The sequence below is a fragment of the Pinus tabuliformis genome, chromosome 4_1 (genome assembly GCF_031772625.1).
Source record: "Pinus tabuliformis cultivar Carrire ecotype Pingquan chromosome 4_1, CPIR1, whole genome shotgun sequence".
Taxonomy (NCBI): domain Eukaryota; kingdom Viridiplantae; phylum Streptophyta; class Pinopsida; order Pinales; family Pinaceae; genus Pinus; species Pinus tabuliformis.
The window spans coordinates 371,144,373-371,159,236 of NC_142303.1; the positions used below are offsets into that span (position 1 = coordinate 371,144,373).

The following is a 14,864-nucleotide window of genomic DNA, read 5'->3' on the forward strand; positions in this document are numbered from 1 at the left end:
ACCGCAAATATTTCAACTTACCTCTTTTATAGATAGAAAAACAGACGAACAACAAAAAGACAAGCACCAAATAAGTCCATTGTGAGAAGGACATTGAACCCCAAACTTGAATTCCAAAACGCGGTGTTGGAATTGTTATTATTTTCATTTTTTCTGGTTGATAGCAAGGTTTTCACCTTGGAGAACTGTGAGGCCTTTCTTGATTTGCTGTCCACATGTGGTCGACGGTGCACCTTCCACCTTGCTCTCAACAGCTCAAAATCAAGATCTTTACACCGTAAGGCGTTTCCCTTTGAAAGGAATAGCCCCAATCGACTCCGTGTCTTATTGTTGACCGTCGATTTATGGTGTTAGACGATTAAACAAAATTTGATCGTTGATCGTAGGAAGCCGAACGATTAAAAGCAGTTTAGTTGATCGTTGGAAGCCGAACGATTAAAATCAGTTCTCCTGTCATTCCCAAGGAACTGTCCCATCAATCTAGTCACAGGTTGTTTGGCTATGAAGATTGGTATCTTATGTTTGCCCATGTTTACTTGTTCGAAGCTCTACCCTCTCAAATTTGCTTTCCACTGCATAGTTTCTGCCAGGCCTGTTGCTGTATTTGTTTTTCACACCGTCAAAGTTTGCTGTGCACAGCATAATTTCTGCCTGCATTGTTGCTGCTTCAGAAGCAATATGTGCAAAATCGCTGATCCAACTGAGAAGGGTGTTTGGTGGAAAGATGAGACCAAGTGGGTTCTATATTCTCCAGAGGATGCAAGGAAAATTCTGAGAGCAAAGAAGAATGGGGACTCAAATATTACGTTGGGTTCTGTTAAATCTGTCAAGTACCCTTCAGGAAAGCTTTATGCCATAGACCTGGTGGCCATGAAGCAAACCAATGTAAACACTGGCTTCTCCAGAGATATCAAAATCATCAATTCTTGCCCTACTGATGATCAGGTGAGTATATATACCCTTCAGCTCTTTTGGGTAATGGTTTTTGTGGGATTTTTAGTTCTCCTGTCATTCCCAAGGAACTGTCCCATCAATCTAGTCACAGGTTGTTTGGCTATGAAGATTGGTATCTTATGTTTGACCATGTTTACTTGTTCGAAGCTCTACCCTCTCAAATTTGTTTTCCACTGCATAGTTTCTGCCAGGCCTGTTGCTGTATTTGTTTTTCACACCGTCAAAGTTTGTTGTGCACAACATAATTTCTGCCTGCATTGTTGCTGCTTCAGAAGCAATATGTGCAAAATCGTTGATCCAACTGAGAAGGGTGTTTGGTGGAAAGATGAGACCAAGTGGGTTCTATATTCTCCAGAGGATGCAAGGAAAATTCTGAGAGCAAAGAAGAATGGGGACTCAAATATTATGTTGGGTTCTGTTAAATCTGTCAAGTACCCTTCAGGAAAGCTTTATGCCATAGACCTGGTGGCCATGAAGCAAGCCAATGTAAACAGTGGCTTCTCCAGAGATATCAAAATCATCAATTCTTGCCCTACTGATGATCAGGTGAGTATATATACCCTTCAGCTCTTTTGGGTAATGGTTTCTGTGGGATTTTTAGTTCTCCTGTCATTCCCAAGGAACTGTCCCATCAATCTAGTCACAGGTTGTTTGGCTATGAAGATTGGTATCTTATGTTTGCCCATGTTTACTTGTTCGAAGCTCTACCCTCTCAAAATTGCTTTCCACTGCATAGTTTCTTCCAGGCCTGTTGCTGTATTTGTTTTTCACACCGTCAAAGTTTGTTGTGCACAACATAATTTCTGCCTGCATTGTTGCTGCTTCAGAAGGAATATGTGCAAAATCGTTGATCCAACTGAGAAGGGTGTTTGGTGGAAAGATGAGACCAAGTGGGTTCTATATTCTCCAGAGGATGCAAGGAAAATTCTGAGAGCAAAGAAGAATGGGGACTCAAATATTACGTTGGGTTCTGTTAAATCTGTCAAGTACCCTTCAGGAAAGCTTTATGCCATAGACCTGGTGGCCATGAAGCAAACCAATGTAAACACTGGCTTCTCCAGAGATATCAAAATCATCAATTCTTGCCCTACTGATGATCAGGTGAGTATATATACCCTTCAGCTCTTTTGGGTAATGGTTTCTGTGGGATTTTTAAGAGTGTGTTCTTAGAACAATATCTTTGTTTCTTGAAACAGGAAGATGTAGAGTCTGATGAAGAAGATGAATTAGTCACATTCTCTCGTCCTGTTAAAGTTGAAGTGATTAACCAGAGAAGGGAGTCTGATAAGATTGTCAAGATGGTTCCTTCTGTCACTGTAGACCTTGAGAAATTGACTTCTCAATGCCTCCTGGAGGATGAGTGCAATTTGGTTCTAAAGCTTCCCAGGGCTACAGCTGCCAATCGGATCGCATCAATTCCCTCAGCAAAAAGGTGTGCATTCATAGATTATGAAGCAATATGTGCAAAATCGCTGATCCAACTGAGAAGGGTGTTTGGTGGAAAGATGAGACCAAGTGGGTTCTATATTCTCCAGAGGATGCAAGGAAAATTCTGAGAGCAAAGAAGAATGGGGACTCAAATATTACGTTGGGTTCTGTTAAATCTGTCAAGTACCCTTCAGGAAAGCTTTATGCCATAGACCTGGTGGCCATGAAGCAAACCAATGTAAACACTGGCTTCTCCAGAGATATCAAAATCATCAATTCTTGCCCTACTGATGATCAGGTAAGTATATATACCCTTCAGCTCTTTTGGGTAATGGTTTCTGTGGGATTTTTAAGAGTGTGTTCTTAGAACAATATCTTTGTTTCTTGAAACAGGAAGATGTAGAGTCTGATGAAGAAGATGAATTAGTCACATTCTCTCATCCTGTTAAAGTTGAAGTGATTAACCAGAGAAGGGAGTCTGATAAGATTGTCAAGATGGTTCCTTCTGTCACTGTAGACCTTGAGAAATTGACTTCTCAATGCCTCCTGGAGGATGAGTGCAATTTGGTTCTAAAGCTTCCCAGGGCTGCAACTGCCCAATCGGATCGCATCAATTCCCTCAGAAAAAAGGTGTGCATTCATAGATTATGAAACTTTATGATTCAGAAAGCTTGAATTCATTTTTTGTTTTAATTATTTGGGCTAAGTAACATAAAAAACTTTGGAGTTACAGACTGTGGAGTTGCTGCTAGAGAAACTTACTAGCAAGGAATTTATAAAGAATGTGGTAAGGCATAAGATGCAGAGCAGAGGCTCTGAGTTGGTGTGGAAGGTCTGTCCCTGTCAATCATATGTCATAGGCCGAGTGGACAACCCCTCCATATATGGTCCTTTTCTTACCCAACTTTGCAAGATGGCAGAGGATGATCCCCTCTTTGTAGGTAAGGAGGATTGAATACTATCCATGATTCCTGCAATATGTTGGCATATGACCAGATATCCAATTGTTACTAAATTTCGTTGGTGTTAATTGCAGATCATCTTTACAGCATAGCAGAGAAAGGTTTTAGTACAGAAGGTGATTCTGTTGAGTACTTGTTTAACAACGGAAGGCGACTTACTAGAGTCTTTCCATTTCCAAGTGAAGGAGGTAGGGTATTTGTATATCTAGCCATATCAAAATCTGTACAGGAGAGAAGGGATATCCCACTGTCCAAAGGCGGTGCATTGCATCTGGCCGAACTAGTGTCAGTGGGTCATTCTGGCTATTCCTACTGAGCAATTCCTTTACGAGTATATGGCTAAGGTACTAATTATTTTGCTTTTGGAACATATTAGACACTCTGTGTAAATTTCAAGTGAACGTAAACGCTTTTTATAAGACTTCTGGAAAGCATGGAAACCAAAGAGAAAGTAGTAAAGGTTAAGTTATGATATGGTTTTGAGTGGATAACTTCCGTTAAATAATACAGATGACTAGTGATTTTCTCTCGACGAGTTATGTCCTGTCCATACAAAGTATGTGGGATTAGATTAGTATAGATTCAGATTACTGGTTTTCTCCTGTTCACTGTTTGAATGGTTTGCTCCGAATTAGTTTAATTATGTTGTAGGGGTTGCTGTAATGGTGGTTTATATTTTTGTTTGAATGTTTTGTTCTGAATTAGTTTTTTATTTTTGTTTGGATGTTTTGTTCTGAATTAGTTTAATTATGTTCAGGAATTTTGATTTTTAAATAAATGAGTGGACACAGTTTGATTTTAAAAGAATATTTTTCTTTTAATAGATTTTTAGAAGAAAAATGCTGACTTTTATATATATAATTAAAAGTTTATTAGTGAGAACATATCAGAAAAGACTGATTGGCCAAACAGAGAATAAGATGTGCACCAATACATACAACTGAGAGAAGATAGACATATCAATATACAAACATGCATGCTTGTATGTCTAAATATAACATCTGGTTTAGTCAATCCTTAAAACACAAATCCAAAAATGCAAAAACAGAGCAAAAAACTGTGGCATCTGTCAGCCCATCAGAATGCTGGCTAAAGATCAGAAAACTAGTAAAACAGGATCCATTTTTATGGCAAGTTGATCTCGCCTTCCTCTCTAATGAGATGATCTATTATTAGTTTGTAATACATGATACCATATTGTCCTTGTAGACCCCCATTAGACAGTCTGTCCGCATCCTTGTTGTCCTCTCTGTATACATGTGCCATGGAGTAGGAAGAGAGAGAGGCCAGCACATGTTTAATCCTGTTAATCCATCCAGTTAATAGAGGTGGGTGGAATGCAGAGTGTCCCTGTATTTCTGCTATGGAGGTTTTGGAATCTCCATAAACTTAATAGAGGTGGGTCAAATGCAGAGTGTCCCTGTATTTTTGCTATGGAAGTTTTGAATCTAAATGTTGACGATATGCAGATGTTTCTATTTGGCAAACAAAACAACCCCAAAATGCCATGATTTCACCTCTTATATTAGTGCCAAAACCTCCATTTAAATATTTAAATGATGTCAGAGCTTGCGCTATTTTTTTTGTTAAATAAAATATTTGTTTTGCTTTTTGGCTAGATGGTGGAATTTCAGATCCACTCAACGAACCACATACTACATCTATCATTGACAACCTCCTATTGATTTAACCCTATACATACATACAATTGCAGTTGCCCTTCATTGCCACTGTAATTTGGAGCCTGGTTCTTTATTATTCGAAGAAAACGCTCTACCTGTAAATTCCTTCAATGCACTGTCATTCACATGGCAAAACATATTCTCCCATTCATGGGGTTTGATGGCCCTGTTGCCAAGGCCTGGAGCTCGATCTTGGGACACAACATTCCTAGACTCTTTCCAATCCACGACATACGCAGACACCCTCCTCCGAAACTTAGCCTTGAATTCACTCCAAGCCTGGTACTTGTAGTGATTGATCACTGTCCTCTGGGCCTTCACATACACTGTTCTGTATGCCTTCTTCAACTGAAAGCGGTGTATTACATTGAGCAACTTAGGAGAGGCAGCTTCCAAAAGAAGTATGGATTTGTAGCGCTTCAGCTTCCTTTCCCTGCAAGTGTACCCTTGAGTAACCCCTCTCTGCGGGTGCTCCCGGAGGCCCGAGGGTCCAAAATTTCTGCATCTCAAAGAAATTTGCCCTGTCAATGCAGCCCCTGGTTTACTAAGATTTATTACTAATCGCCTCAGAGATGCTTTTGATGCAGTATTCTTTAATGGGTACCCAATATTGGCATTGGCCTTGAGTTGCTTTAGCCATGAAGGAGAAAATACAAACTCGTCAATGTCAGTGTACATCATCCATTGACACTTCTGTTTGGCCATGAGAGCACAGTGTGAGAATCCAGATTCCTGTGTCTTGGCCCATGGCCATGGATGTCGGCTTACCTTGTAATTTTCTGACAGTAACCCTTCAACAGTTTCTGCCAGATCATCTTCACTGTTGTTATCGTACAGAAAGAAGTGTTCCACACCCAGATGAGAATGGTAGATAACCCATTCTCTTATGTATTTTGCAACGTTGAACACCATGGTGCAGGCACAGAGTAGTCTCATTTTCTGTGCATTATCTTGAGTACTACTTTTTCTTGAATGATGAGATGGCGGGATTTCATAATAAGCGACAGAAGGAATGGATTTCCCATGGATTCGGAGAATGATTTCGGAGGCAATGAGCTGATAACGAACTGATTCATTGGGATGCTCGCATCTAAAGACTTCTTGTCCAGAGTGTGACCATAGTTTCAATGGTATTGTTGAATATGCAGCGTAGATATTTGGTTTCAATGTTCAGTCCTTGTCTATTGTTAATCCCTTTGGCAAATACAACAATATCCCTCTCTGTGGCCAAGCTCTCATATACCATATAATCCCATTTGATGGGTCTGGAATGATCAAAGTAACCCAATTTTGCTGTGATGATCTCTGGTAAATCTGAGCTATAATTAGCTGTGTCCACTAGGGCAACTGATGTTGCAGACCAGTGGGTTGCAGGGGGAGGAGCCTGGCATCTGACTGCAGCTCGTGGTTGGGTAGAATATCCAAATTGTAAATACTCGATGGCATTCACTGGTGTATGGATTTGTTGCGAGAATGAACAGCTGGGGGATGATTTGTGGGATATCAGATTGGAGTTTGCAAAAGACAGGCGTACTAAGAAGAGGACTTCCTCAGGAAGAAATACAATGTCTTGGATGAAGGAACTCTTGTTGGTTTGATTGGTTAGCAACAGGGGAAAGCTCTTTGTGAATTTTGCAGCCTGTGGTTTATACAGATTGGGTTCTTTCTCCATTAAGCTTTCTTGCAGGCTTCCATATTGAAAAAAAGAAACATTTCTTGACCATGTATTGGTATTAACCCAGTATGATTTAACTGCAGAGCCAAGAACAAAGTATCTATTAGCTACAAAATCCATTCTGCTATTCAACATTTTACAGACATCTATGCATCAAGAATTAATGCCCAGAAAAATGGGGCTCTGCAACAACCTTGTAAAAATGAGGGTAATAAGTTGTTTCTGGCTGTCTACATCAACATATGCAGCTAAACAAAGCCACCGAAATTCATATTTTACTTGTTCAGGATTGTACTGTATAGATCAACATTCAACAAGATAGTAATTATATATACCTTGGAAGATGAGATCTTGGTCATGTACTCACTTTCTGTCTTTTTCTATGGAATAGATGTATGCTTAATAATCAACACTATCAAACCGTCTTAGTGATGTCTATCATGAATTTACATGTATTCTTAGTCGTAGAATAGGCCTTAAGCCAAGGGCAGACCCTGCGTCCAATTTTGTGCTTTTCATTCTTTGTTGGACAAGCCTTTGTTTTTAGACCTGCTTGATTTCTATCAAGTGAAAATAAGAACCTCACAGTCAGTATATAAAAGGATGTAATGTCAAATATCTTAATAAAATTGAAGGAATCGTTGCCCATGATATCTGGAATTTATTAAGAAATTTGCTTTTGCTGAGCTAAAGGATCGACGACTGTTCCAATCCTGCAATCATATCTGTTAACCTCAAAATATCCTAATAAGATGTATTCGAAATTCTCTGTCATCATGGCCCTCCACCCAAGACAACCTATTGATGTCTAGATTGAAGGTTTTCCATGAATTTATGTAGGTCCCTTTAAAGTTAGAATGCCAGGTAATTAAATAAATGTAGAGAAGGAGACGATGTGTCGATGTTGTTCTTACATTGCAAATAATTTCTTGGAAGTTTGGACATATATTAAATAAATGCCCGATAACTGCTTTTGGTCAATTACAATCAGATGCATATCAAAGTTTCTTTGAGATAATGCATATTAAAGTTTCATTGAGATATTTATAGTTTTATCTTAGAGTGTGGGTATGCTTGATTGCTAGCTATCTAGGTGGTGAGTTGAATATCTGTAATTAGAGTTTTATTTAACCCAAATGGATTATTTTGATGATTGGGCATTATGTGTCATCTCCAGACATGTGGTTCTCCTTTCAGAAACTGCCAGATTGCTTCCCAAGAACCGACTTCTCAATGAAGTAAGCACCGCATTTTTGTTCTCAAATGCTATTTTCAATGCAAATGCATATGTTCTGCCAACTTCCCTATGTGTAATCAGCACCTAATTTCTTTTCAAATGCCATTTTTAATGCGACAGAGAACAAACTTACTCCAAACACTTAAGCGATAAAAGCAACACAAGATTTCAAGTATCAAAACCGTGTTAATGATGCCTGTCATGAATTAACATGTATTCTTAGTCATGGAATAGGCCTTAAGCCAGGGGCAGACCCTGCATCCAATTTTGATCTTTTCATTCTTTGTTGGACAAGCCTTTGGTTTTAGACCTGCTTGATTTTTGTCAAGTGAAAATAAGAACCTCACAGTCAGTATATAAAAGGATGTAATGTCAAATATCTTAATAAAATTGAAGGAATCATTGCCCATGATATCTGGAATTTATTAAGAAATTTGCTTTTGCCGAGCTGAAGGATCGACGACCGTTCCAATCCCACAATCATATTTGTTAACTTCAAAATCTCCTTATAAGATGTATTTGAAATTCTTTGTCATGATGGCCCTCCACCCAAGACAACCTATTGATGTCTAGATTGAAGGTTTTCCATGAATTTTTGTTGGTCCCTTTAAAGTTAGAATGCCAGGTAATTAAATAAATGCAGAGAAGGAGACGATGTGTCCACGTTGTTCTTACATTGCAAATCATTTCCTGGAAGTTTGGACATATATTAAATAAATGCCTGATCACTGCTTTTGGTCAGTTACAATCAGATGCATATTAAAGTTTCTTTGAGATATTTATAGTTTTATCTTTGAGTGTGGGTATGCTTGATTGCTGGTTGTCTAGATGGTGAGTTGAATATATGTTATTAGGGTTTTATTTCACCCAAATGGATTATTTTGATGATTGGGCGTTATGTGTCATCTCCTAACATGTGGTTCTCCCTCCGGACACTGCCAAATTGCTTCCCAAGAACTGACTTCTCAATGAGGTAAGCACCACATTTTTTTTCTCAAATGCTATTTTTAATGCAAATGCATCTATTTTGCCAACTTCCCAATGTGGTAATCAACACCTAATTTGTTTTCAAATGCCATTTTTAATGCGCTAATCTGTTTGTTTGTTTTATTTTTTATTTTTATTATTATAAACATATTAATAATTTTAACCAAATTGATATTCTTTTTGGTCCATAACAAATGGCGAGCCATTGGAGTTCAACAGTCTCATGGATGGGTGCACTATGCCATTCATCGTCCTGAGCCACACATCATGTTATTCAGAAGACCTTTGAATTACCAGCAAAACCAGCAGCAACACGCTGGGGCTCAATCTCAACCTATGGGTCTGAAAGCCCATTGAGTTCTATTGTGGGCAAAGCGGGGGCTCACTCTCAACCTATGGATCTGAAATCCCAATGAGTTTTATTGTGGGCAAAGCGGATTGGCCTGCCTGATGTGCTCAATTTTGAATGATTGATTGGATTTTATTAAATAAATAATTGAGAGAAACGAAGAATAATAATTTGTATAATTTTGATTAAGGATTTATTTTATTTTAGGCAATTTATTGACTAGGTTTAGTTTGAATGATTGAATTATTATAATATTTATTATTTTGAATCAAAATACAATTCTTTCAATTTAACATTTCTATCGGCCTCTCTTTGCACCTTTTGGGGCAATTGCTAGTTATATTAAGTTACTTGAAAAATCATTCTCCTACAATGTATTTTAGGTATCAGAGGAGGGAAACAATTATTTCCATTGATTGAGGAATCATTTAGGCAATTTCAGTCTTGTAGAAAAGATTCGTGTTGGTTCAGCCTGGGCTCGAAACTTTTTCGTTGTCATCTAATTAATGGATGCATTAGATTGACCATAACAAAATATCCATTTTCAAAGTACACATAACTAACTATTGCAATTGTAACTCATTATCATCCACCCTTGCTTTCAACAATGTCCATTCACATGTCGCTATTCTTCTCCACTCTATGCCTTACGGCGTTTCCTTTGCAACATAAGGTGCAAATGCTAGTATGAAAATAAATCCAATGGACTTGCCAAAGAGAAATCAACAAGTCAACTAAACTACCTACCACAAACAGCTGGCACTGAATTATAAGCTGAAAAAGAACGCAAAGGCTACCTCCCACAGTTATATGGCATTAATTATAAGATTAAAACAGTATGGCGGGCTTAAGGTCAGCATGCTCTTATTGTAAGAAATCCAACTTAAATGTTCAATATAATCTAGGTCTTTTCTCTACACTTCATAACGAAATCCTGTAATTTAATTTCCCACTTAAGAGTTTGAAGGGAAAATCTAAGAGAAACTTTTCTTTTTCTTCTTTCTTCTTTTTTGGAAATTTATAGAATTTAAAAGTTTGAGTAATTGAAAAAGGATAGTTTAAAAATTATGGAGTGTAATCATATAAATTAAATGGTTAAAAATTAAAAATATTTATATTACCAAAGTTAAAAAATAATAAATATATAAAAATTAAAAATTAATTGGGATTATCTGGTTAATTAAGATTATTTATGGTGGTTGAGTGGAATGGGTGTTACTTTTCTTATTTAAGTTTAATTTTTTTGTAGTGATATGATGAACATTGTTGTAATGGCTTTGTGCCTATGAATATAGTTATCTTGGTTTTGTGCCTTGTAAAATAGTAAGTGACTATATTTGTGGGTTGGCGTGGTACCAACAACTTCACCCTAGCTCTCAAGCTGAGTGGTACCAACAACTTCACCCTAGCTCTCGATCTGAGAGAAAGATTGATTTTTATTTCTTTCACAACTTCACCCTAGCTCTCAAGCTGAGAGGAAGATTGATTTTTTATTTCTTTCACGGGAACAAAAAAATCAAATTATAATTTCATTTTAAATTATTATTAATTATAAAAATAATTAATATATCAGTTAAATATATATACATTTAAAATAATATTTCACAAGATTTTTAATGGTGAAGATTAACCTCATTTACTATGGGGATTCTTAAATTGTAAATAATAAATAAATTTTGTATCACCATCGTTGATGTTCATATGAGAGATGTTCATAAGACATTTTTTAATTAATCGATTTAATTAAAATTATAGAAAGGACATAACTACTTTTGAGATAAATCTCAACCTTAAACTAGTGTAGCCATATAAATTAAAAAAACATGGAACAAGATTCTTAACCATGGGGATTTACACCCACTTTACAATGGAGATTCTTAATCTACCATGGGTCAATACCATGACTTATCAATACTATGTGCTCAAAAAATCATATCACACATTCAAATGATGCTTCTTCATATAACATTTTTTTTAATTAATCAATTTAATCAAAAGAGCATAATACTTTGGATATAAATCTCAACCTTTGATTTGTGTATACTATTATTTTAGAATATTATATGGAAGTTAAATCCCTACCTTCCACCTAATAATTATCAATAATTAAATTAAAACTTTGGAACCCTTATTCCAAAATAGACACCCTTATCGATGTAATTATGATTACTATTAAGCATATTCTAGAATATTCTTTAGAGGTTAAATTCCCACCATTCACTTAAAAAGATTGATAATTAAATTAAAATTTTGAAAGCTCTATTTCAAGATAAACACTCCTATCAATATAATTAATATAGATTTGTTTTAATTTAAGATTTATTAAATATTAAGAAAAATCAAATTAGAAATATAAAAACTTGTTTTTATATTCTTTAAAAACAAATTAAAAATAAATAGAAATATGGGTGACAAATATCATATATATTGTACTTATATTTTAGTGTAAATTTAGATGTAAATGTTTATTTTTTTTATAATAGTGATTATATTAAGTACACATAACAAATCTATGGGTGGCAGAGTGGGAGGGGTCTTGTATAGCCACGAAGGAAAATTGGTCAAGACATATCCCCAGGGACTTGGATCAATGATAAATAATCAAACATAATTGTATGACTTGTTATAAGGTCTAATCCTGGGCAAAACTTCATAGGTGACCAATAACATAAATTTGTGTGGTTCCCTTCTAATCACACAACGCCTATTCAACAAAACCTCTCCTCATGATAAGCACTTGGAGAACCTATTAAATAGAATAAGAAGGCTCCTTGACGAAATTCCTTAAAAAGAGTATTTCCATATCTTGAAAAATCAAAACAAAGATACAGATAAATGTGCTAATCAAACTTGCCAACTATAGGCCCGACATATAGAAGTAAATGGAGTATTGGGAAGGTTCCCTTTTCCATTATTCAATTGGCACAACATAAAATCTAGTTATAAACACAACACACACACACACATATATATATATATAAACATGATGTATATTGGGCTCATATTAATGAATGTGACAACCGTCACTACAAAAAATGGGTTGGATGCCTAATGGCTATTGTAGCACCTAAAGCAACTTGGATGCATGCAACTGGCAGATATCACTCCATATCTTATCAGCAAGGTGTCACCCCAAGGACAATAAGTTGTTATGTGAGCATTCTCCCAACTCCTATGACGAATGCTCAGGAAAGCATAACAATTATGAACTAGCGTGCAACCTTAACTCTGAATACAACATTCAATTCAAGGGCCATCAATTTGGAATCTTGTTATAAGTAGTAAACATATCATTGAAAGGAATTTTTCCTAGGAGGTAACAAATGAAAGGAGTGAACTCTTCTCATATGAATCTTGGCATAAATTCCCCAAATTTAATGCACAAGGATCTATGTAGGAACATTGTGACGTATCCTCTCTAGGAGCTTCCAAACAATAGTTGAATAATGGAAAAGGACATATTAGGAAACTCAATGGACAAAGTGGCTTCCAAACTTTTCTTGACTAATTATTTATGAAACCCTTGACTTGATGGCTTTATGGGAATCTCTACAATAGCTAAATATAAAAAATTATAATGATTAAGATAACATTGAATGGATATCTCACCCAAAGGAACATTCATAGTGAAAGAAGCTAATCATTTAAAAGAAGGCAATGGCCACATCCCCAAAAAAGAAATTTGGTAGAAAATATTAAAACAAAATTTGTGGCCTAAAGTCTCTCATTTTCCTTAACACCTAGCTCGAAGGAAAAATCTTAATTGGGACAAGCTAACCAAATAGGTTTTTGAAAGTCCTTCCTCTTTTCATCTATGTTGACTAATTTATGAATATGCAAAGCACCTATTCAACATCTACCCCTTATCTAAGTGCTTATGGACTCAAGCAACTCTCCTCTTCAAGTAGAGAGATGAAAATAAGAGGAATATATTGAATATGGTGGAATAGTGGAGAGCGATGACATTCCTTGATCCTATTATAAACCAAGATTGGATCCTTCTACTTTGATTCCTCCTTTTAAAGTTTGGAAGGATCATAGCTTGTGTAGTTTTTGCAATCTAAGCTCTTCCATGTACTCAATCTACATAAGATCTTTCTTTGCACATTAGAGGAAATTTTAGACTAAAAGAGCCCATGAACTTTTCACATAATTTCCATGCCATAATATGTAAACCATTCAAAATCCTTTAAATTTAAAAAGAGGTACATGTGAATATTTTGGAGGGAAAAGAAGAAACACTACTTCTTTTAATTGTATTTTTGGTGTATCTCCTTATAGGTTTACTCAGATTTCAAGTGTAGACACTCGTTGGATGTGGAATTAAATTTCACAACCAACGAGTACCCATTATGCATAATTTTGAGAATACACACATTGATAAAAATTGAAGATATATTTAAAAAACGTGTTCAGCACGCTTTTTTAATGTATCTTCAATTTTTATCAATGTAGGTCTTCTCAAAAGTATGGATAATGGGTAAACGTTGGATGCAGAATTTAATTTCGCATCCAATGAGTGTATACACTTGAAATTTGAGTAAACCTATAAGGAGAGAAGCCAAGAGTACAATTAAAAAAAGTAGTTTTCTTCTTTTCCCTCCAAAATTCATAAATTTTATTTTATTATTTTAACTATTATTTTATTATTTTTCCTTATGATGCTACTTTTAGGTTGAAATTTCCTCTAATGTATGAGATACAATAATTCTTTATCCTTGGTTAATGAAGGATTAGAAGTGATTAGCTTCAAAATTAGTCATTCACCAACACCTACAACTAGCCCTTTGTCCCTCTACCTTCATGTAGCAAATCCATTGTCTTCTTCTTTCCTTTGATTTCTAGTCTCCCCTTCCTTCTAGCTTCACAAAACTTAATTTTAGTGCCGCATAATTGAAATGTAATCCAGATACTATAAGTTATGGAGGAATTTACTTAGATATGGTGAGGGTACCATAATGTATATCTATGTTAGCACTTTTGGATTCAATAATAACAACAAAACTAAGTTTTATGCTCCTGAATTTGGTCTCCATTCGGAAATCAAGGAAAACTTATATAAGTTATTTATTGAATAAGACTCCCAACTTATAACAAATTTGATTAGGAAAATCAATCATGTCACAAAGAGAAGTAAAATCTCTCACAACTACAGACTAGAGAGTTACTTAGCCCAAATTCTAATCTTACTTCCTAAAATACTAGTTGTTTTCACTTCACATGTTCGCAAGAATGGAAAGAAAGTGGTAGATCACATAGCTAATGAAGGTTGTTTTGGTTTTTCCTCTCAATTAAACAGTCCTTGAGTTGTCCTTCCAAATTCTCTAATAACAGAGGATTACAAAACTTTGGAAAAAACATATTCCTCCTCCCCATGTGGGCTGACTAGGGATAAGCAAGGTCGTGATGGGGGTGAGGTCGTTGTCACCCCATACAATGAATGAGGTCAACATGCCTGACAATCCTCATCAACCAATTGGTGCACATTGTCATATGCACAAACTAGGTTATTATGGTTTTTAAATCTAATCAAACCACCCTTTTGCATGTTTGTAACTTCATTTGGGTGCCCACTTGTTCCTAGAAGGCA

The 14,864-nt window shown here is 36.0% G+C and overlaps 2 protein-coding genes and 1 pseudogene across 2 annotated transcripts; 2 read left to right on the forward strand and 1 right to left on the reverse strand.

Moving 5' to 3' along the window:
- Positions 1-446: 446 nt before the first annotated feature.
- LOC149175853 (uncharacterized) lies at positions 447-2,140 on the forward strand. The gene is made up of 2 exons (XM_089422965.1): positions 447-945; positions 1,227-2,140. Exons 1-2 carry the CDS (start codon positions 938-940, stop codon positions 2,122-2,124), a joined length of 906 nt encoding a protein of 301 aa, XP_089279091.1. The 5' UTR covers positions 447-937; the 3' UTR covers positions 2,125-2,140.
- Positions 2,141-2,325: 185 nt separating this feature from the next.
- LOC149175854 (uncharacterized) lies at positions 2,326-3,828 on the forward strand. The gene is made up of 4 exons (XM_089422966.1): positions 2,326-2,680; positions 2,776-3,012; positions 3,116-3,323; positions 3,419-3,828. Exons 1-4 carry the CDS (start codon positions 2,414-2,416, stop codon positions 3,658-3,660), a joined length of 954 nt encoding a protein of 317 aa, XP_089279092.1. The 5' UTR covers positions 2,326-2,413; the 3' UTR covers positions 3,661-3,828.
- Positions 3,829-5,065: 1,237 nt separating this feature from the next.
- LOC149175855 (glycosyltransferase family 92 protein RCOM_0530710-like) lies at positions 5,066-6,821 on the reverse strand (annotated as a pseudogene).
- Between the last annotated feature and the right edge of the window lie 8,043 nt (positions 6,822-14,864).

Excerpts from the sequence above, each read along its gene's own strand:
- LOC149175854 (XM_089422966.1), top strand. The coding sequence starts at position 2,414 with ATGTGCAAAATCGCTGATCCAACTGAGAAGGGTGTTTGGTGGAAAGAT. Across the intron at positions 2,681-2,775 it reads CTTGCCCTACTGATGATCAG|GAAGATGTAGAGTCTGATGA; the intron begins GTAAGTATATAT and ends TTCTTGAAACAG. Across the intron at positions 3,324-3,418 it reads GGATGATCCCCTCTTTGTAG|ATCATCTTTACAGCATAGCA; the intron begins GTAAGGAGGATT and ends TGTTAATTGCAG.